The 24,852-nt window shown below is 37.4% G+C and overlaps 1 protein-coding gene across 1 annotated transcript in view; it reads right to left on the reverse strand.

Annotated features, from left to right (window-relative positions):
• Nucleotides 1–6,673: 6,673 nt before the first annotated feature.
• gnsa (glucosamine (N-acetyl)-6-sulfatase a) overlaps nt 6,674–24,852 on the reverse strand; it is a 76,407-nt gene continuing 58,228 nt past the window's right edge. Inside the window, exons 10-14 of the mRNA XM_028792522.2 lie at nt 22,219–22,320; nt 16,225–16,335; nt 15,931–16,041; nt 10,978–11,138; nt 6,674–7,745 (exon numbers count right to left, since the gene is read on the reverse strand). Of these exons, the coding sequence (XP_028648355.1) occupies nt 7,667–7,745; nt 10,978–11,138; nt 15,931–16,041; nt 16,225–16,335; nt 22,219–22,320 (564 nt within the window). The 3' untranslated portion in view covers nt 6,674–7,666. The remainder of the gene's footprint in view (nt 7,746–10,977; nt 11,139–15,930; nt 16,042–16,224; nt 16,336–22,218; nt 22,321–24,852) is intronic.

Genomic DNA, 24,852 nt, shown 5'->3' on the forward strand with positions numbered 1-24,852 from the left:
GCATATTTCCACCACTCTGTTTATAGATGTCAAACTATTTGTTATGCTTTTTAATATTCAAGTAATCTTTTATCAGTTGAAACAGTCCTGGCAGGGTGATCATCACCAGCTGGTCACTGCATACAAAGCAACACACAGACACAACAGCTGTTGACAGTCAAAACTCAGAGGCGGAACATCATAATAAAAATAAATAACATTCAAACACAAGAAAAATTCCAAGGAGCTACAAGAAGTTATTGCACTGACATAGCATTTTCTCTATGTGTTTGGTACTTGTCTCTTTGGGCCCATACACACTGTTTTGAAATAGACATGTGATTGACGGTGGCACCCCTGAAGGGGATGTCCGGTTTTGGAAGTCTTTTGCATAAATCATGCCTTTTTTTTTTAAATTTATTTTTAAAGTAGAAAGAGGACAGCAATTGGAGGAAAAAAAAAAAACACACAGCAAACTAACAAAACAGATGAGCATCTGCACTGGCCACGCGAAAAAGGAACTCCAGCCACGAAAACCTGTCTAGACAGGCGAAAGGTCAGCATTCGTCTCCAGGGCCGTGAATCCTGCATTGCTTTTTGTTACAACTGGTAGACTCGAGTGGGCTTGTTGAAGTTCTTTTTTATGTGATGGATGTGGAAACGTTTTACATTTAAATATTCAGATTCTTTCCTTGGCCGGATTCTACAATCCATCCACCCATTATATTTAGACAACTCAAGCTCTGGACTATTGTGTGAACTTTGGTAGGGGCTGGGGTGTGCATTTCACTGTATATATTTTTATTATTATTATATTTACTTATAGGGGTTATTGTATGTTGATGAGGAAAAGGCCATTGTGGATTTCATCTTTTGTCGTTTTTTTTGCAAATGTGTAAACCCGTGCTGTAAAAAGCCCGGGATCCTAGAAACTATTGAAATCGGCAGGAAAAAAAACTGAAATGTAGAGATGTCAGGTAATTGAAAGGAACTACTTTGGGCATCTCTCCTAGGTTTAGCTGTGCTGATGTGCTCGCCTCGCTTGTGTATTAGCGTTGGGAGGAAAAGTAAAAGGGATACTGTTTTGCCAATGCGCTGGTCTCGCTTGCGTAAGAGTTTCTCTCTTTTCTAAGCGGTTTTACTTTGGCAACAGAGTCGCTTTCTTCTTCTGACTTGTTAACTTGGGGCACCTTGCCGGCTCTCTGAGCTTCATGCTGTAGTAGCCTCGCACTTCTGGGCAAGAAAAACAGACACACACACACTTCCGCGTGTAGATGTCTATATATCAGATAAATAGATACACAAATAAATCAATGAACAGTCATAAAAAGTTGAGGAATTCAATCCGTATAATGCAACAAGTTTCAGGAACAAAATGAGTAATTGCAAAAGACTGAGCCAAGACTGACTGATTTAACAGAATGAATGCTTGGGTTTTTATAGGTGGTTTTGGGGGGGGAGCTCAAGTGGAAATGAGGTCCACAGGAGGGCGTGATAAAGAAGCGGAAGTGGGCAGAGTCTTAACTGTTTTTTCCTTCTGGTGGTCTGTGGAAGAGGGAAATAAAGTGCTTTGGTGGGTGATGCAGGCCTATTCTCACATTAGCCAGCTGCCTTACAGTTTAGAGAGGTGAACAGCCTAGCAATCAGCCTGCTTTTAGCATTTAGGGTGCAATTCATTACAAACTTAATTATCTGGAAATGGAGGACACATAAACCTACTCACAATCTTGCAAGACCAGTCTGTCCCACACAACAATCACTATTCAAACAAGACAAAAAACTGATGAGAGAAGCAGGCGAGAGGCTAAAAACAAGGACATGTGCCATATCACAACTGAGGATGAAGATGCTGTGAGACAGTCAGCAACTGGTGTGGTGGCAACTCCATCAATCTTAGCTGATGGTTGAGTGGTGAAGACAAAGCCATATGCACACGAAAGGCCATGAAAACCCATTTACAAGAATACGGAGAAGTGGTCTGGTGAGATAAAAACAGACTCAGCTGGATATAATGCCAAGCACTATGTGTGATGAAAAAAATATCACAGCTTATTAACTACAAAACAGCATCCCCTCACTGAAACGTGGCAATGGCAGCATCAAGTTGTAGGACAGCCGGTTTATCAAAACAGAGGATAAAATGTACGGAGCTAAATAAAGAGACTACAAGAAAACTCTGAAAGTGGGACATCAATTCAAAACTGAATGTGACAACAACGCCAAACGCAAGGCCAAAGCTGAAAAGGCAGAAGACACTCCTGGAGAGTTGTGGTGAAAGGCTTTATTTAAATTCCTGCCACGGATTTTCCTTTAGATCTAAGGCTGCAGGACACCGTTGTTCTATAAATAAATTTGCATTGAAAAAGTGGGCAAATATTAAATATGCAAATTGTGAAATGCTGGTTACAGAGCACTAGTAAGGACTTGAGGCTGTTACTGGGGCCGCTACCAAATCTTACACACCTAAGAACTGAAGGAGCTGAAGACTTGTCAAAGTGGAATTTATTGTTTTTCTATTTTGTTTTTTGGACTTTTATTATAAAAGTTATTTCCAGTCAAAATGTAAAATATTTTTTGTTAAACATAGGGTTCTCTAAGCAGGATATATAATGTGTTGTAACTTTCAGTTGTAATAAAGCAAACTGTGGTAGAAGTGTGTGTGTGTGTGTTTCTCTACTCGCTGTATAAACATTCAGACCAGCGACCAACTCTCTAACTTTCCTGAATAACATCCTTTTGTTCTCTCCGATATTTTTTCCAAGATATTAAAAATATATATATATACTGTAAATGTGACATTGGTGAAAAGGGAAATATGCTGTTTACTTAACTACAGTGATCCCTCGCTATATCGCGCTTCACCTTTCGCGGCTTCACTCTATCGCGGATTTTATATGTAAGCATATTTAAATATATATCGCGGATTTCTGAGGACAATGGGTCTTTTAATTTCTGGTACATGCTTCCTCAGTTGGTTTGCCCAGTTGATTTCTTACAAGGGATGCTATTGGCAGATGGCTGAGAAGCTACCCAACGTACTTTTCTCTCTCTCTTGCGCCGACTTTCTCTGATCCTGACGTAGGGGGTGTGAGCAGGGGGGCTGTTCGCACACCTAGACGATACGGACGCTCGTCTAAAAATGCTGAAAGATTATCTTCACGTTGCTATCTTCTGTGCAGCTGCTTCCTGAAGCGACATGCTGCACGGTGCTTCGCATACTTAAAAGCTCAAAGGGCACGTATTGACTTTTGATGTTTGTTTTTCTCTGGCTCTCTCTCTCTCTCTCTCCCTGCTCCTGACGGAGGGGGTGTGAGCTGCTGCCTTCAACAGCTTTGTACCAGCGGTGCTTCGCATACTTAAAAGCCAAACAGCCCTATTGATTTGTTTGCTTTTCTCTGTCTTTCTGACAGACTCTGCTCCTGACGCGCACTCCTTTGAAGAGGAAGATATGTTTGCATTCTTTTAATTGTGAGACAGAACTGTCATCTCTGTCTTGTCATGGAGCACAGTTTAAACTTTTGAAAAAGAGACAAATGTTTGTTTGCAGTGTTTGAATAACGTTCCTGTCTCTCTACAACCTCCTGTGTTTCTGCGCAAATCTGTGACCCAAGCATGACAATATAAAAATAACCATATAAACATATGGTTTCTACTTCGCGGATTTTCTTATTTCGCGGGTGGCTCTGGAACGCAACCCCCGCGATGGAGGAGGGATTACTGTATATAAATAAAATGAATTATTATTCAATCCCTGCATTGTGGGAACTCTTTCAATTTATACCAGTGAAACTTTGGTGTCCACCAGTAACTTAAAATAACAGCCACTCTTGTGAAATAAAACTCCTTGGTTCAAGAACAACATTCAGGTTGGGAATTTGAAGGGCATCTATGAAAATGTAGAGAGTGAAAGAGAATTCAAAGACATTCAAGATAGAATACTACAGTTAAGAAAAGGGCACACAACAATATCCACGTGCACAGATGCTCCAGAATTTTAGAAAAGGACACCTTTCAAAACTCTCCGAACCAACAAGAAGAAGACGACTTGTGAGTGGGAGAGACCACTGAGGGAGTTACAAAGTTCTGTAGCTGAGTAAAGAGGCACCAGTCTGCCACATCAAGAGCTCTGCACAGTACTGCTTTGTATGGGAGTGTGAAAAAACAAAGCCTTTACGCAAAAAGAACCATGTCTAGACTAATCAGACGTGATATGCAAAAGGTTTTTTGGTTAGAGGTGACCAAGACAGCGTTTTGGCCAAAGTTCAAAGAATTCTGGTGGCATACATGTAACACTGACCTCAAATCATAAAGGATGGTAGTGGTAACATCAGGATGGGAGGCTGCTTGTCATCAGCAGGATCTGGGCATCTGGCTATAACAGAACACAAGGCCAAAGTAACCTACGACTGCCTCAAAGACAAAAAGTGAAAGATCTATTATTCTCAATCCAACTGAAAATCGGCATTGATTTAAAACACGCATCACTTACAAATAATCCGATACTCAATGCAAGCAAGACATTGGAAATGGTAACTGACTTTAGTACATCAGCAGTTACAACCTCTCACACTAGAAATGAGCAATTCAACATATGGTGGAAATCTTCAAATTTTTGGGCTCAACTATCACAAACACTTTTGGCTGGCACATCAACTCTACCTCCATTACCAAGAAGTCTCAGCAGCAGAGGTACTTTAGAACTGAAGAAATTAAATATTTCCTCACCCATTCACCTACAATTCTACAAAGCCATAATTATATGTGTGGCCACATTCTCCTCCGTTATCCAGTTTGATTCAGAAACAGTCCACTCCAAATAGAAATTACAGTGAGTCGTGAGGCCTGCTAAGAAAATAATTGGCTGTGGTCTTCCGTCTGTTGCAGATGTGTACGCATCAAGTGTACTTAACCATGTGATGAGGACCACCACCACGGACTCATCTGCCTCAAGTCATCACTTGTTTCAAAAACTCCCCTATGGTAAACATTTCAGGTCAATTAAAACTAAAACTAATAGACACCTAAAAGATTGGTTTCCAAAGGCATAGCCCTTGCAGATCAGTAATTTAGCCTGGTCTGGAGTGCATCTAGTTTGAGAACCAAAGAATTGCATCCCTGCTGTTTGCAGATGCTGCTCTTCTCCTGAACTAATAAGAATGTGATCTCTGGTATAACTTGCAGCTGAGCGAGATATTGTTAGGTTGAGAAGTAGCTTTTCCAAATATGAGGTCAAAGTCCGCTCATGTAAAAAGTTGCTTGCACCCTGTATGTAGCAGGCAACCTGCTCCCTCATTTGGTATTTTGGTACACTACGATAATCCCTGTAAGTAAATTGTCTTTTCACATGACTGTTGGAGGTCAGAGTACAGTTTCATAGCACAGAGCCATTATACAGAATCCCTGTTGCAATTTTCAGGTTAAAGGTCTCGCTCAAAGTCGCAGTAGGATCCCTTCTGACACTAACAGGATTTGAACTGGCAACCTTCCAAAAGCTCAGGTAAATCAAAAACTTGTTGAGTGAGGGGTACAGCTAGTTGTTGAACAACAAATAAATACAGCAATGTCAATTTTACGAAACTGGTACCTATCATTGGGGAAAAGCAGGAGCTAAGTCCACAGAGAAATCTGCCAATTTACCAGACCATCTAAATTCTCATTCTCTCCTGTGATCACAAACCTTAGGCAATGACTGAAACAATGAGACTAAGAGTATATGCAGCCAAAATGAGATACCTGCACAACAATGCTGGGCTTATTCTCTATTATAGAGTGAGTAGCCTGGCAAACTAGGAGGAATTCTGTGTAGAACTACTGCTTCTCTGGATTGAGAGGAGCCAGTGGAGGTGGTATGGGCATTTAACTAGGGGCCTTCCTAGATGCCTCCTCACACATGTAATGGCTGTGGATAGGAAGGCCTGATCAGGCCAGCTCATAGCATTGGCACTGCAAATATCACAAGGAAAAACAGGATGAAAATGAGAAGGAGTAAAGTATGCACAAAAGTGTAATCAGTAAATCATCTTAACTGATGTGCAAATCTTATATATATTATCTGATGTTCTATTCAGTGTCTGCTGTTTATATTATACTAAATGTTACTAGTCTGTGGGGGATAATCAAGGAATAATTTCATTTTACTATGCATAAAATAAATTTGTATCCGAAGTTAGTATGTCAGTGGTCATGTGCATCATAAAGTGTACTGGAGAAATTCCAACTTCAAATGGTCTACCTGCTCACCAAAAAAAAAAAAAAAAAACTCAGTGATTAAATCAATCAATCAATCAATAAATAAATGGATGGATTGCAGATTTCTGACAATATTTAAAAAGCCTTTAAAAATGTTTACTTTCAAGTGTATTTTAAGTGTATTTTTGTCACATTATACTTAGCTTTCCATTTCAAAATCTGACAGATTAAAAAACAAAAACACACACATAGTATTTTGCTGTCTATTGATTCCTTAAAATTATTAAAAAAAAAATCACTTTAAATAATATACTAACATTGAATAATTTATCCTTCATATCCCTGCCACTGAGACAGACAGTGCAATAATGCTTGGTGTTAGAGAAACAAAATGTTAGACAATTTCCTAATATAAACATTTTTAGTTTTCATAAACGAATAGCAAATGACAGCTATGGATTTACATGTATAATTTCAGTTTTAATAATTAAAAACAAGAGCTCTATAATGTGCAAATCTAGCTTTATTTCATATTAAGCCTTTTGTTAAAAAGAGTAAGGTAAATTGTGTTTTCTACTCTTCAAACTGTACATGTTATGATAGTCAGCTTTTATATCAAAAATACCAAATAAGGAAAAAATAAAATTTTTGAAAAGTTAAACATTTCAAATTTCCAGTGGAAAAAGCATCACTCTTTCATATTCTAATCAGTTCAATACTAACAAAACATATATTGCAAGTTAATAAATATTGTATTTCTGAATACTACCAGGTGAAAAAAAATACTAATTTTACTGTTTATATAGCATGAACTTAAACAGACACTGTCCTGTAAAGACACTGTACTCCACCCAGTCTTTCAATTCCTGGTCAGGGTGCTATCATATAGCATCATATCACCACCAGAGATATCAAATAACACAAAGTCAACTGAAGGCCCTCTCAATCAACAGGTGGACATGTTCAAGAACACTAAGTTTTCATACGATTGAACATGGAATGGATAAGTAGTAGTTGGTGCTTCCCAGTGCTCAAAATTACTATAAAGGAATTTGTTTAACATTCCTAGATGCTGGTGCAGTATGTGCACTATATGCCCTACAGATACTGTAATGTAATTAATAATGTTAGCATTCATTAGTATGGCTGTTTCAAATTAGTTCCTTCACAAATGACTTTTTTTTTTTCTCCCCTAATGTTTCCAGCAGATTTTCTTTAAAATAGTTCAGATTGTGAATTTCCAAGTTAGGCAGTAACCAAATACTCAGTTACAGATTTGAAAAGCTGAAAAAACGAAATTACTTTAAAACTGAAGCCTAATTTACAAAGTTCTCTGCATACAGCCTGAACTTAAAGGAGCATCATACTGACTGGTGGCATCTTTCTCTCGTTTTCTTTTCCTCTTAGAGGAATTAACACAGGATAAATAGAGGGAACACCTTCAAACACGAGGTAACAGAACATGAGAGGAAGGGAAGTCAAGGCTTCAGACTTCCTGCTATTTCAGGAATTGTCTCAGGAACCTCTTCCCCTTATGTCCATGAGTGTTGAACATCAACCGAAGATCAAATTTAAATCTGTAAAGAAGAAAAATAATATAATCAAAAAAACAAAAAACTTTTACAACACCTAGCTCTTACACAGCATTTTGTTCCTTTTTGGGAGTTGCATGAGGAAGCATTTCTTCAACTCGACTAAAGCATTAACACTGCCCTGATATTTAATTACAATATACAGCAATATTCCCATAACACAGTGTCACAGGAACTAGTACACAGGTAAGCTACCTATTCATATTTATTCTCAATGCATTAAGCCAACTTTACCAGTCTCCATATAATTCAACTAAAAATTATAGCTACTGTAGTAATTAAATTCAAATGACAATGGTCAGAAATACACATTAAACCTTTCAGATACTTAATATTCATCCTGTTTAGACTTTTGAGTACATCACCAATATCTACACACACTTATTCAGTTTTCCACCTAAGGTTATAGAAAGACTTAAATCAATACTAATCATGTTATATTTATGTTTCACTTAAATATTGTACATTAGAAGATTGTATTATCTGATATTATCAACATGTTTTTCTCCCTGTGCATTGGTTTAATGATTTGCATTGGATAGTGTGTGGAGAATTGAATATAGGTGTAGTGTGGTCATAAGGATTATACTGCTTTAGATATTTGAATTTCTTAGAAGTTTTTTTCCTTTTAAAATAATACAAAATTGATCACAACAGAAAAAAAAGCTGACATTTTTAATAAAGACTAGGGGGCTCTGCCACCTGCTTGCTTCGCTTGCCAACCTCTGGGTGGGTGCTACATGCTAGCCACTTCGCGGCTATGCCATTACGTACAGGGAAGCAGATGTACAATTTAAACAGATAGTTAGGTCTATTATGCATATGTAACAATTCCCATGAAAATAACAATTTTACATTACAGCGAGCAATTAACCATAGTAAAAAAAAATAGTAAAACGTAATAAATTAAAAGAAAGTTATATTTCATGCTGTGTTAGAGGTATTCATTGCGTTATACCTTTTCGTTCTATTTGGCTTTGAAATTAACACACAAATACTTTTTACACTTACACTTTTACTGTAAAACTTCAGTAAAAACAATATACAGTGGTACCTCAGTATACGTCTGCTTTGGAATAAGTCTAACTTGGTATACGTCCTGTTTGGACGTGAAAAATTTTGCTTGGTATACGACCTTTGTTTGGAATACGACTCGCGTACTAGAACACCGCACATGGTATAGCGGGTCCATGGCTTCAAAAAAAGGGCCAGGTTTTAACCCGTATAGCCGTGTTGTTCTCTGTGGGTGCGATTGCACAACCAGTGGGGAAGTTAATGAGGTAGTTGGAGCGAGTCGCACCTGCACAGGTGGGCTGTGATCGGGAAGAGTGAGACTGCATTTTTAACCTTGGATTTTATCAGATTTAATTATTGTTGTTTCTATCCCCACAGAACACTTGTTTTTATGGATATTTATTAAATAATTACTTATTGAAACCAGATGCACTGCACTTTGTTTGGACACTGATTTTTGTTTTAAATAAAAGCACTTGGCATTTTTGCACTATCCCCTGGCTTCACTTGAGAATTGTCCTCATTTGTCAGCTCATCTCAGTGACATTACCGACGCGGTCAGGTTCAGGACTCCCCGTAAGGACGTATGGGAGCGTGGAGCGGACCTGTATCGTCACACCGCACGCTATCCTACGCTGCCCACGAGCGTCAGTATGCCAGTTGCTAGCATTCAGTGAACAACTGGCGCTATAACTCTGAATTTTCACGTGATTGTGTTTTTTCGCGTAAATTTGAGTTGATTGTTGAAAAGTATGAAGGTGGCATGCGTATCCGGGACATGGCTGCTGCATACTGTATGCCGAGAACGACGGTATCTACGATTGTGAAAAACGAAGACATTATTAAAAAGTAAAGTGAGGTTAAATTTGAATTTATTTCATCTAATTGCTTTTGTATTTCTGTATTTTAGTATTAAGCACTGTTTAAATTATTTTATACAACCCCATCAATGTATACTATGCCAATAACAATAGGATTTTTTTCTCATGGGAACGGATTAATCATTTTCCCTTTATTTCTTATGGGAAAAATTAATTTGGTATATGTCCCGTTTGGTATAAGTCAAAGGATCTGGAACGGATTAAGGATGTATACCGAGGTACCACTGTATTTGGAATTAACTTTGTCAATATCGCATTGAATTTTGATTCAATGTTTGGAGTTACAATGTGACAATGCAATGCATAACTGCCTATGAGTGAATATCTTTTCTTTCTCTCTAATTAATAAACCGACTTTTTCGAATGTTTGTCCCTGTGATTTGTTAATTGTCATAGGAAAAGCTATTCTAATGGGAAACTATTAATTTTTTAATACGAATGGCATCTCCTTTGGTGTCTAATGTTATTCGCGGAAGATGTACTACATTACCTTTCTGGTCGCCTGTTTAAATTTTACACACAACAACATTATGATACATCCTTTCTTCAGCAGTAATTCGGCCGGTGGAAGACCGGACGGTGTTAACGGTTGTAGATATTCTATGGGATATTGTAAGTTGATGTTTTCAGCTTCCGCACCATCACCACCAACTGTTTCAGCATAGTCTATTGATATGCATTTAACCAATTTGCCGTGTAACCAATCAACAATTTTCGCGTTAATTCATTTGACTTCATCGTTTCTCTGTGCTATGATTGCCCGTGTACTCATTTCTTCTGTTGATAACCCTTCGAGATTACATTTTTCAATAAGATTTGAACATAATAAGTCTTCTTTTATTGGGAACTTAAAGTGAGGAAAACGTAAAAATTTATAAGAGCTGAGAGCGCAGGAACTGTGTCTGACAAAAACATTCACACAAATGAGAGGGGAGAGGACTGTGGGCCATTAACCGTAAATAGTTGAGAGGAGGGCGGCACTTGAAAAAATCTCTTGGCACTAGCCTCATCTTGCGGGACTTGGAAAAAAAATCTCTTGCCAATAGTCTTGTCTCTTCTCAAGATTTTCTTTTATAATAGAGAGATGTACAGGTGTATAACAACATACTATACTTTATTATGAAGGTGAAAACATGCTGTACATATAAACAGAGTAAAACCAAATTAATGAGAAAAAAAAGCAACTGTATAGTACATAGACATGAGGTGAAGTTCAAAAGCAAAAGAAAGGATGGAAATACAAACAGTCCACAACTAGATGAAGAAAAAAATTACAAGGTTATCTGCAACACAATGAAACTAATGAATGTAAAAGACTTTACCCAAAATCATAAACTCCGGGAGACTGGCATTTAGGTCCAGAGCAGGACTGTAACATCATTAGCCTGTGGTTCATTTTCTCTAGCACCTCTTGATCAATTGTCTTGGCGATGTTAGTTAGTTGGAAGGGGTCAGCAGTCAAATTGTATACCTCCACAAATAGCTGGAAACAAATCGTTTGCATAGTAGTTAGGCATTAAAAAAATTGAAATGGGGAATTAACTTGCTTTACTCCAAAAACCTCTATCCACACATCCACTTTCCAAATTAATCTTATGTTAATTAGGTTGAAAAATAAGCCACAGCCTAACCTACAGTAGGTTTATGTGCATGTTTGTGTGTAGAAGTTGTCTACAATTAATAAAACATAAAATTAAAACTGTTGACATGTAAAACACAGAAGGAAACTGTGGTCCCTTGAGGTAATCTTCACAAACACAGGAAGAACGTGTGTGTATTTTACTTCATACAGAGGGCACTCAACCCAGTACTTCATCTGGAACATGATGTAACCTAAATAGTGAAGAGTTACTTTTAATTAAAACTTTTAATAAAAGATTTTAACTTTCACATATGGAATGGCATAGTCTGCAATGTACAAAGCTGTTAGTACTCAGAGGATATTTATAACTCATGACTTGCAAGAAACTATGTATATCATACTGTATACTGTAAAGAATGCATTATAAGTACTCAAAACAAGACAAGTTGCAGAAAAATCATGTTATTGGTGCTCTGCATAAAGGACACAATCCATCCCTCAAATATAAACTGTCCATACAGTTATGACATGAGGATCAATTCTGAATTGCACATCTTAATGGACCTGAAATTATAAACTAAAATGTAATCACTGGAAAAAAGAGTATGCTGAAAACGTAATACATACACACCTAGACCCATATTTTTGCATACATGCAGTACTTTTTTTTTTTTAAATATGTTTGTAAATGTTCCTATTGGATGGTAGCTGCAGAGTTCAAATGCATAAACACGCTTGAATGAATTGTAATGACATCTTCATCCAGACTTCATGTTACACCTGGTGACGTCAAACACATCCATCCCATTTTGATCATCAGACAAGAGGAAGAGGAGGATCCCGATCCCTATGGACACCTCATTTCTTTACCAAAACACTCAAAGACTGCCCCCCCGCTCCAGTAAACAAGTTATTTAGCAACAGACAAATTCAGGGCAGGGTGCAGCAAAGGTGACAGCGTGTTACATTACCTGATAGTAATGATGCCAGACTGATTGATTTTTTTTTTTTAATTTATACATTAATGGTGAAGAGTTAGGGGTTAAAAGCAAAACGTGTTGATTAAATTTAGTAAAGCGGCTTTAGTGGAGTCCCTAAAGATAGCAGAGCCGCCTGTGCCACCCTGCTGAATGTGTTCAAGTTTTAAACACTGTGAATTCCACTGATAAACCTGGGATGAATGCATGCATTGAAGGTGGGAGTTCTCCACAGTGCCTCCCGAAGTTCTTTCTTTCTGGATCCTTCTATTAACAGGATGACCACTGCAATTCTATCTAGCATCAGAAACGTTTATTTTTTTTATTGCACATTTTAATGAAGACTCGTTTTAAAATTAATGAGGCATGCCCTGCAAAAAATTAAAAAGTTTAATGTGTACAGTACTACTTCCCACTGCACAAAAATATACCAATTCAATGAAATATACTGTATATAATATTAAGTTAAAAGAATACTTCTTTTCAGGTGATTTTTTAATATGCTGCTTAACACATGTATTCTATAGTGATAGCCAACAAAAAAATCTCATATTTTTACGAAGAATAGAGATAAATATGCTGTCTATGTACACCATTGGTGGACAACAGCAAACAATGCAAAAATGTCCATAAAAAAAAAATCTCACCTTATTCGTGTCACATAATCCACAGTGGCATGCTCACAATAGGGAAAAAAGGCTGCATTTTTGGCTAGAATATTGTTACATGAATACTTTTGGTAAATCAGAGCAGTGCATGTAGATGAAACGTAACCACACAAAAATAAGATGTTGAATTGAAGACAAGACTCTTAACTAGTGAATGAGGGGGGTGATGGGTCGATTTAGAAAAAAAAAGCAGATTTGGGAAGTGCAGACATAGATGCAGAATGAGTTGCTAACTGTATAAAGCAGCTGATATGTTTACCTATAACAGTGATATAGAAGAACATACAGGTATCCACTAATACACGAGGATTTGAGTCATGACCTTTCACATTTAAGAAGGGTTTCACTTAATACCTCTTTTCAAAGTGTAAGAAGCAAGGTGACATTTTCTATTGAGTTCAACAGACAGCTATACAAAAATAAGGTGTGAGAAGCTGAGCAGACCAGTATCTTGCCATTCATTAATGCATCTACCCCACCTGCTACTGCTTTTCCTGCCACATTAGGACCCTCATTTTCAATTTTGTGCCTCTCTTGTCCTCCCGCTGGAATGGAAGACAAGAGGTAGAAGATGTATATGAACCAGAAATGAACTTTGAAGTGCTTCCACTTTTCTTTCTCACTAACTGCTGCACTCACCAACAGTCACGCAGCAATAATGGAGCCATCAAATCCATCTCTTCTATTCATTTCAAGTTTGCTCAGAGTGTGGTACTGATTTTTTTTGTCTTTATGGTAAAATTGCTTTGCTGTTACTTTTTTTTTTTATTAAACACAACTACTATGCACTTAAACAACAACTATCATATGTTTACCATCAGAGTATTCTTCAAGTGTATTCTGCAAAATAGAGTAGCTACAAACAAGCTTAATGTGAGCCAGTAAACAGATGTATTATTTAGTCAATAATGAAGAAAAAATACCTCTCGAATGTGTTTTTATAATTAATACTAACTAGAGCCGATTGTGTGCTTATTTTTATGAAAACTGGGAGTAAATTTTGGGGCAAAGAAAACACTTTTTTTCAAAAATTCAATGGGAATTATTTTTAGATTACAAGGGAATTTTGGAAACAAGGCAATGTATTATGCCCATTAAGACATGAAGACTGTGTAAAGTGTTTAAAAAGAAATTAAAAAAAAAAACATGGATGCATGATTTAACAAACATAATAAGCAGATGGGCATTTGAAAAAACACTACAGACTATATTATTTAGCAGCAGACAAGAGATGTCTGATGATTTAGTTACATCTTCCTTAATAGAAGGTTAGAACATAACAAAATAAAAAAAAATCTACGTTATACAGCGTAATGTTGGAGGATTGCCAGCAGCGTTTCAGCTGACTCCAGTGCCCAACTTAAGCTTACACAACTAATTTCCAATAAGAACTGTTTTCATATTATGCACAATTCCACTAGCCCAATCCAGTATCTTCTTTTTAATGGCAAGTGACAAAATAGTATTTTAAAGGTCTTAACAGGGTGCTGGACTATCACAAAGCACTATAGATCACACAAATGTGCAGGAATGTAGCAAGATCCCCCCCAATGCTGTACAATAGGACAGATTAAAGTATCTGCTCTCTGTTTACAGCAATAAACATTAAGATAATCAGTGCACACTGCACATGCTAGGAAAATTTACATTACATAAGAGTTCCACAAGAATTTTCCATTGTAAGAAACAAGCATTCTGACTTCTAGGCTTCCTCAGTGTTTGTTAGATATGTGTACTTGTTGAGAACAAGGCAAAGGAGGATTTATATGACCATGTGCCTATCCCGGATGTTAACTTTCAGCCGTAATCAGAGTTTATGCACTTCATCCTGAAAACAGAATTCTACACGGAATTTCTTAACTGTTCTTAGAAAAAAGTGTTTTGGTCTTAAATTTTAATAATTGAGAACTGCTTGCCTGTTTTCCTCACAATATAAAGCAATTCACAGGATTCATAGTTAAAAAGAACTTGTGCTATTGTCCATAGATGGCCTTAGTGAATTTACCTAAAACATCTATGTCAATAAACACACAGTTTCTCAATAAACATGAGCAAGATCAGTCGTCTTTATTACAAATACCACTGGTCACATGTGTGCCAACATTCAATCCTCTTTCAAAATCAGAGATTTCTTTTAGAACCATGGCGGAGCTAACAAAATAGGTATGTCCATAACCATAATTGGAGGGTTACTTCAGTATTGCTTTTATATTTCTAGTTATGTGCAATTTTATTCAACTAACTTTATTTAATTATTGAAATATACACAAGTTTCATATTTTACTTTTCATTTTTATAATACTTTTCAAATTACTTTTAAATTACTTTTAAATTACTTAAATTACTTTTAAAAATAATATATTACTACTACCTTAATATAATTAAGTGCTTACACTATTAGTAGAAATCAAACATTATTGATTGACCTTTCGGAAAAGTTGATTATTCTATTGATACATTACATAATATCTTTGTTTAAAGCACAGCATCCATATAAAGAAAATTTTTTTTCAACCAAGGATCTATGTGTAGGGTTAACAACCAGTTTTCTTCAAGTTTTGCTTTTTATATAAACCAAACATCCACATATGATTGTTTCTTTGCACACACTTTACTCTGCTCTAGTTATCATGTGCACACAGAAATCTTTTCTGTCTGCAATTATAAGTTTACTACAATAGGAATTATTCCATTTCACATAAAATATTTCCTTATCCACAATTTAACTGGGATAGACTCCCAACACTGACTAGGAAAAGTGGGTCAGAAATGATCAATTATATTCAAGTCTATTGTTCTATCACACTAGTTTCAAATATAATTTTATGCAGGCAGAATGAACTATGGCATGGAGGATTTTATAGCAGCTTTAATATATTTTTTGAATTTCCTGATAGAAAATAGATAATTTTGTACATCTATACACCATCGACAATTTACAGAACAAAAATGTAAATGTGATACATGACATCCACTTCCAAAGTAACACAATTCAATTCTCTAAATTTTAAAATACTTTTAAAACAATATATGTTACATAACGCTTACCTCAGCATCATCAAATTCGCAATACTGCAAGTCAGCCGACATAGCAATTGTCCTCACACAAGCATAGGTGTTGTTATATGCATCTTCACACACACAATCTGGGAAACACTCCTTAAAAATATTAAGAGAAGCCAAGATAACAGGTTAGGAGCAAACAGTCATGTTCTAGGAAAAATCTGTATGTGAATGAAAACTTACTATGTTTAAAAAACAAAGTCTAAGCTATTACATTATGTTCACTTTTGAACCAAATCTATAGGTAATAGCCATAGCATTAATAATTACATTACTTACTGCAACACCAGGTCCCAGCCCAGGACAATCAGGATCACTAACATTGTGTCCTTCTCCTTCATACTCAACCAAGATATCTGTTCTCCAAGTCATATTCTCTTGTTTGCCAGTCTGAAGTGAGAAAAAAAAAAAACTATTAATGAAAGCAGCATTGAAGATCTACCCAGTGCTGATAACAGCAACGCTAGAACACCATGAGCACAGTGTCTGTGACCATGAACTTTTTTTTATTGATGATTTTATTTGAAGAAAATAATATTTTATATGATCAAGTCTAACTAATAACACAAAGAAAATAACATTACATACAATCAAGTTAAACTTAAACCAGAATTCAACCCCCGCCTGAGAGAAAGAGAAGAGAGCCAACAGCAAGAACAAATCTTTAAAAAAAACAAAGAAGGGAGAATGTCCTTTCCTCTGACTTGTTTATTCAAAAAATGTATCAGTTAGATCTTGCCATATATTTTAAAATGTTTTGACCAGATCCTCGAAGTAAGAATTAGATTTTTTTTCAATTTCAAATAGTATAGAACATCAGTTACCCACTGACTTAAAACAGGTGGGCTGGGATTCTTCCAGCAAGACAAGTCTACGTGCTAGTAGTGTGGCAATGGCAATTACAATCAATTTGTCCTTCTCCACTTTAAGCCCTTCACGGAGTACACCAAACACAGCTGTTAAGGGTGATTGTGACATCAAGGCTGTCGATGAACTTTTAAATGCAGTATGCATAAAAAAGTGACCTTGAGATTGTGTTATCTCGGTAGAAGGAACATTTATTTTTCATCTGACATAATCCTTTACCAATTAATGAATATCACTCCGTTTCTTTTCTGCTTGAGAAACTAGCAAATTGAAAGGAAAAAAAATGAAAAGCCTTTTAAATTGAAATGGATCAACACATGTCGAAAAGCAAAAAAATGGGGGTCATGTCTGGAAATGCTTTTTTGTTCACGCAGGAGAATTTCAGTGCATGAATGCAGTGGTCAAACTTGTTATTTAAAAAACACCAGTCACACACACACACACACACGTTTAACTGGTGGTAGTAGATGTGGTAATTCCAGTACAGTGATCCCTCGCTATATCGCGCTTCGCCTTTCGCGGCTTCACTCCATCACGGATTTTATATGTAAGCATATTTAAATATATATCGCGGATTTTTTTGCTGGTTCGCGGATTTCTGCGGACAATGGGTCTTTTAATTTCTGGTACATGCTTCCTCAGTTGGTTTGCCCAGTTGATTTCATACAAGGGACGCTATTGGCAGATGGCTGAGAAGCTACCCAACTTACTTTTCTCTCACTCTTGCGCTGACTATCTGTGATCCTGACGTAGGGGGTGTGAGCAGGGGGGCTGTTCGCACACCTAGACGATACGGACGCTCGTCTAAAAATGCTGAAAGATTATCTTCACGTTGCTATCTTTTGTGCAGCTGATCCTGAAATGACATGCTGCAAGGTGCTTCGCATACTTAAAAGCTCGAAGGGCACGTATTGATTTTTGATTGAAAAACAAACTTTGTCTCTCTCTCTCTCTCTCTCTTTGTCTGCTCCTGACGGAGGGGGTGTGAGCTGCCGCCTTCAACAGCTTTGTGCCGGCGGTGCTTCGCATACTTAAAAGCAAACAGCCTATTGATTTGTTTGCTAGAGATTGTTTTCTCTATCTATGTGACATTCTGTGCTCCTGACAAGCACTCCTTTGAAGAGGAAGATATGTTTGCATTCTTTTAATTGTGAGATGGAACTGTCATCTCTGTCTTGTCATGGAGCACAGTTTAAACTTTTGAAAAAGAGACAAATGTTTGTTTGCAGTGTTTGAATAACGTTCCTGTCTCTCTACAACCTCCTGTGTTTCTGCGCAAATCTGTGACCCAAGCATGACAATATAAAAATAACCATATAAACATATGGTTTCTACTTCGCGGATTTTCTTATTTCGCGGGTGGCTCTGGAACGCAACCCCCGCGATGGAGGAGGGATTACTGTATTTCAGAAACAGCTTTCCTCCTGGGAATTTCATACACTACAGTCTGTAGAGTTTAAAGAGAAGGGGCAATAAACAAAAAAAATTATCCAGCAAGTGGAAGTTCTGTAGGCAGAAATTATAGAATTATTCCAATAACAGATCTTTACAACAGTATTGTACAGAAAGTCATCTCTGAACCAACACAGAAACTTGCAGCAGATGGGCTAAAGCAGTGGAAGACCACACAGGATTCCACTTATCTCTGCTAAAAAAAACACTGAGTGAAGATTGGTAGGGTCAGAGTTTAAAAACAAAACAGTATGTAACCATGGATCCATTATGGCTTGTGTCAGTTGTTCAGGCTGGTTTTAGTAGTGTAGTTGCGTGGTGAATGTTTTCTTGACACATATTAGGTTCTACAATATCATTTGATCATCCTCTGACTGCCAGTGTTCCTAGACACTGCTTGCAATCCATGCGCATCCCTTTATGGTCAAAGTTTACTCTTTATTTCAAATGGATATTTCCAGCTGTACAATGCACCATGTCAGAAAGCATGGATCACCTCAAGCTGGTTCCATAAACTTGACCGTGACCTCAGCTGTCTACACAGTCCCTAGATCTCAATTTAATTCAATAACTTTGGGATGTGATGTAATACGAGGTTCTCAACATGGATATGTAATACAAAATTTGCAGGAATGGCAAGATCTTGTTGAGTCACCTTGGACCTAAATACATAAGGAAGGTTTACAGGATGTTGTCGAATCCATGCCTTCAGGAATTCAGGCTGTTCTGAAGTCAAAAGTAGGTAGTACACGTTGCTACAATAGTATACTAATACCTAAGTGGCCATTGAGTGTATAAATCCGGCTTCAACCCAGAGATCAATGTCAGCTCTAGAATCCTAAGGCATCTCAACTGGGTTGGGCTCTCTACTACACATTGGAGTTGCCTCATGAGTCGATGACAAAACGTTTGCTATGTAACAAATGACTGTTCAAAGTATTTGGTTTTACTTATTGTCCAAGTACCATCTACGGACTATGTAGTACTACTGGAAGACTTTAATAGTTGCATGAGCAATAATAGAAATAGCTGGAGGAGTATGACAGAAGAAAGGTCTGCCTTATTAGAATTTAAACAATTAGAAATCACATTTCTCAGTTGTTGTATCACTTTAATAATATAGATATTAGTAACATAATAAATACCATGTTTAAAAAGAAATGCATGCCCTTTTGTGACCACCAGCACCAAAGTATCTATAAGGTCAGTGATCAATTTGTAGCTGTGTGCTATGTGTGTACTTCAGGCATTAATTTAGAGTGGGTCCCCACAAAGGGTATGTCTAATGCCCTATGACGTTTGTATTTTTAATGGCCATAGTAACAATGTGCATTCAAGGCTCAGGATGTGGATATACTTAATGTTATGCAACGCATGAGCTGGAGAATGCTACTGCTATGCAAGCAGTGTACTGTCTATACTTGCACGTGTACTTTAAGTAAATCTGGAGGATTACACCAGGTGTCAGTGCAAGAAATCATCACAGGGAGAAAACATCCGATTTCGTCAAGTTGTGATTTGAAGGAACAAAAGATGTTAAAAATAAAAATTATCTTCATTCTGATGCTGTTGCAAAGGCCCAAAAAAAGATAACAACAGTGACACAGAATGTCAAGACAGCATGTCATACCTTTAAATGTGCCGCATCATTATGATGGGGGTATAAGTGATGTCTGTATTGCCTATATGAGAAATGGATGGAAAAAAGCATCATAAAGAAATTTGCATGTCAGCATTTAAGTTTGATGATTTGCTTTCATCAAACATTGAAGCAGGCAGATTGATCCTGTTGGAGCTGCAAGCCTGCCATCACATGTTGAAAATAAAACAATGATGCGGACGTCACATATCAAAACTTGCACACACACGCCACCCATATTTTTGCTGGTACAGCAACTCGCTTACACGTTGTGTTAATTTGTGATGACGTGCTCAGAGGACGTGTCAAAAGAAAACTGGGAATGTGTGGCAGCCATGATGTATAAACTGGCCCTTACAGTATACTCAGTTTGGCTTTCTGCCATTTAAACACATTTTTCTCTTTGTTTCATTCTGATCATGCTCTGATGCATCTAGGAAGAAAATCAAAATATTAACATCTAAAGTTATGATCCTCACCTAGAAAGTGAATGTTTGCTCTCAAAAGATGAGGAAGAACAGCAACTCTAAGGGCCGGTTTATACTTCATGCTCTGAACACAGACATGCAGGCATCATGGCGGCCACGTATTCCCAGCGTTCATTTGATGCACCCTCTGAGCACGTCCTCAAATTAACGTGACCCAAGTGTCACACAGAACATATTAAATGTGTGATATTCCAGCTGTCTGCACATTTAGAATCCTTAGATTTATACTTGATATCACATTCATGATGAAATGCATTAAACTATGTATATATGTATATATTGTGAATTTCCTCTTGGGATTAATAAAGTATCTATCTATTACATTTTACAGATAAATCGTTAACTTCATTTAAATAATGAATACTGTTAATAATGACATATGGGGGCGGCACAGTGGCGGAGTGGTAGTGCTGCTGCCTCACAAGGAGTCACATTCCTGGTATTCCCTGCCTGGAGTTTGCATGTTTTCCTGGTGGGTTTCCACAGTGTGCTCAGATTCCACATGACATGCAGTTTTGGGGATTTGGTGATGGTAAAATGACACTGGTGTGTGTGTGTGTGCTTGTGTTCACATTGCAATGAGCTAATGCCCCATGCAGGGATTGTTTCTGCCTTCCAGCTAGCATTTGGCACATCCCTGGATTGATGGATGTAATCATTAAACATCCATTATTTTCCGAAATTGGAAGGTGGCAAGGTGTCCTTGGAATTTAATGGATGTTTCAAGCAATTCATAACACAGGGAAGCCAAACATTTTCTGACCATGATGATATCTCACACTGCCACTTGGTGAAATCTTGCAGATTTATGTAAAGTAAGAGCACAAGTATGAACAGTACACCGCTTGCATAGCAGAAGAGTCCGCAGGAGCACATGTCGCGTGAATTATAAACACGGCCTAAGAGTACAGCATAAGTAAATTAAGGTGTCCTTCATGAGTGAGGGAAGTAGCATTGGAAGAATGAATATTGTTGCACTGTACCAGGCATTGGTGGCAATGTGGGGAGCTAAATTCTAGGACAAAATACTTTTCAATTACCACTCTGTTTATATCCCCATTCTTGCCTATGGTTACAAGCATTGGGAAGCAAGTGGATAATACACCAACTTACTTGGCTCATTCTCTGTGCCAGAGGTAGGCACTTGGCATTCCCAGGGGTGCTTTGATAAGACCTGCTGCTCCTCCAAATTGAGTAAAGCCAGCTAAGGTAGTTTTTATATTCTGTCAGTTGCAGGATATGTACTGGACAGTCTTCTGGATTGAGAACCAAGATTTAAAGATGTCAATATACCTTTTAGATGATCTTTTAGAGCACCCAAGGAAGAGTCAGATACTATTACTAGTGATTTTCTGTTCTAGATCTTATTTTGTTGCAGTCTCACTAGTAGAAACACATGTATAAGTGATTTTAATCCCCGATACTTTGAAGAATTGAAAAGACTACCAGTTATCAGTATCTAAAGGTGACAAAATAAATGATTTAAAAAATATGTTCAACCACTGCTAAATGTACACCACATGACACTGCTTACTCTTGTGATGCATAACATGCACATGTATAAAATTGTTGCATCAACTGAAATAGTACAGTTGATTCATTTTAAAAATAATCTGAACACTTGAATACTAACTCAAATTAATTAATATTACTTCATATCCATAGAAAGTATATTTACTGTAAATACCCTTTGGCCCAAATTTTAGTACAGACCTTATTTTACTTCATAACAGTGGGGTAGTGGCAAACGAATTACCACTGATGACTTATTCTGGAACTACAGTACAAGGACCAAACTAAATAAAAAAAAAATAATGCAAAACATACCATAAGGGGGAGAAAAGACATGCCATCCATTTTTGTTTTGCTGACATTATATCCTGCAATGTCCAAAATTGTTGGCCCAAGATCAATATTTGCAACAAGCATCTGTGACAGAATATATACATATTTATATGAATTTATGTAACAGAATAAATAAATATTTTTAAGTACTTTCACAAATAAAGCATTTTTAGGAAGAAAAGTATACATTATTGTTGAGAGGAAAAGAGCCTTCACCGTAAAGTAAATTTCTGTTTTAGTAAAATTGTCAAAAGGTTAGACTTGGAGCTCATTTTAAATTTCTGCAAAAACCGAACACAGGAATATTTGTGCAACCATCATTGCTTGTGCCAATATTTGACTACAATATATATCATATTATATTGGACTACAATCATAAAATCATTAAAATATTGCAGAAATATTACAAAGACAAGGTTAAAAAAATGTTGTACTATACTAGTCCTAGATACTTCGATTCAAATGCACAACCAGATAAGCATGTTATTGACTCCATCTAGTCAGCACTTTACATGGGATTCAAGTAGTACATGATGCTGCAGATGTTTAATCTGGTTTCTTTTTGTTGTCAATTAACCTTCAACTTAACCTTAAACTTTGAATTGTGCAAACTTTATGATATATTGCTACAATTTCTAACTGTTGAGAACAGCTTAAAAAACACCAAATTCCTGAAATTACTGTACATAAAAGGAAATGACTGGGTTCAGAAGTTTAGCAAACCTTTCAAATGTTGAACCGACATGTGCATACAATCTAACAGGAACCTGAAGATGCAACCACACACTGAAGTTCTCTAAATATGATCAGAAGAATGCACCTCTATTTTCTTTGCTACTATTTATGGGAATGTGTGTCACCTGGAATTCCTGAGGGTGCAAAAGAAAAGATAAAGTAATGCAGATAAGATAGTAATGAGTATGTTGATAAGAGAGGAATGGAGAAAAAGTGCAAGTTAGAAAAGGAGAAAATGTGTAAGGTATGTTGCAGGATGGAGGGCAAATTAAATAAGGGGATGGTGTCCTCTGGGGTATAAAAGAAAGGTATTAAGGGAAAACTGTCTTGTGTCAACACAAATCCCACGGATTCAGAGGAAAACACGCTGCCACAGACTCCTGCCTATTGTGAGTCACTGGATGAAGTGAAGACAATGAGAAAGCTCAGTAATAAGAGGGGGACAAGAATTCCTGCCCAAGTTCAGATAAAGTCTGGATGAAACTGAGGAGTTAAAGAGTCCCCTCTGAACAAAGGAAAAAGGGTTAAAGTCTCCTTTGACAGAGATAAAGCCTCTGACATGGTTAAAGTCTGTTGCTGCTTTGACAAGTGGGAGATGGGAGGTAATAGACTGACAGGTCAATCAGGCTGGGAGAACATGCACTGGTACAGTATATTATCACACGCACCACATGACGAAACAGCTCGGGATCCTGGTTGGCAGCCCCCCCAGGCAGATACGAGGTTCAGTCACACCCTCTGGAAATTACCATCTATCTACTGCAGCCAACTTTATATTCGAGTTTTGGACACTTGTTTGACTTTTCTGGGGTTCAAATTCTTGCTATGCTCACCAACCAACCGGAGGCACTTAAAAATACCTACTTTGTCTATGGCCATCAGTCTTACATGTGGATGCCTTATATGTGCTACCTGATGCGACGGTTCATAAATAGCCCTGTTCCACCTCATGCTTGGGTTAAAAGTGCCTCCATCTCAGTTCATCAGAAAACTCCTACCAGTGATGGCCTGAAGTACGGGACAATTTTTCTGCCCAGCATTTATGGGCCTGCAGCTAGAACATGCATAAATAAACTGGTGGCTAATCTTATCCCTAAGGCCCTTCAAGAACTCTCTGCTGAGACTCTTGCTATAACAACTGTGACTCTGCAGAACTGAATGGCCGTGGATATGCTTTTGGCAGCTGAGGCTGGAACCTCAAAGATGAAAGGACAGAAATATTGCTCGTACATTCTAGACACTACTCACAATATACTTGACTTGGCCTATTAAATTCTTTATGCAGCTGACCCAGTTTTATGCTCACTGCTGGACATCTGGACTAAATAATGACTGGTTTAGTGATTTCATTTCTTTTTGCCCAGCTTGGTTAAAAGGAGTATTTTTTGCTTTACTGTAATAACTTTTCTCATCATTATTCTATTGAGCTACTGAATTTTTAACTGTATTATGCAAGCTTTTATGTTACCAACATCATGGTAAACACTTATGCGACCCCTGCTAATTTTGGTTACACTGGCTTATCATTTGAACTGCCTTATGATGATGATGTAGACCGACCTGATTCAATTGCTTAAAGTAAAGGTTTATTGATTAAGAACAAAAAGATAGACTGTCAAAGTTGATTTTTATTATTAAACTAGCCGTCCCCCTTGGCTTCGTCCGCGTAGTAGTGAAATAGGACAAACTTTAAAAATCAAACAAACAGGTATCGCTAGCTAAGCGGAGGCAGGGCCTGCTCCAAAACGTGGCCAGAGATTCGAACGGAGGCTGGCGCAGGAGTAAGGAGGGCCCCGCCCTGCTCGCCACTCCTGACGTCACGCTTTTCTTTCCCCTCGGCCCGCAGCCTCTGCCTCGGATTCACACGAACAAATTGCTCCT

This window comes from Erpetoichthys calabaricus, chromosome 1 (genome assembly GCF_900747795.2).
Source record: "Erpetoichthys calabaricus chromosome 1, fErpCal1.3, whole genome shotgun sequence".
NCBI lineage: Eukaryota > Metazoa > Chordata > Cladistia > Polypteriformes > Polypteridae > Erpetoichthys > Erpetoichthys calabaricus.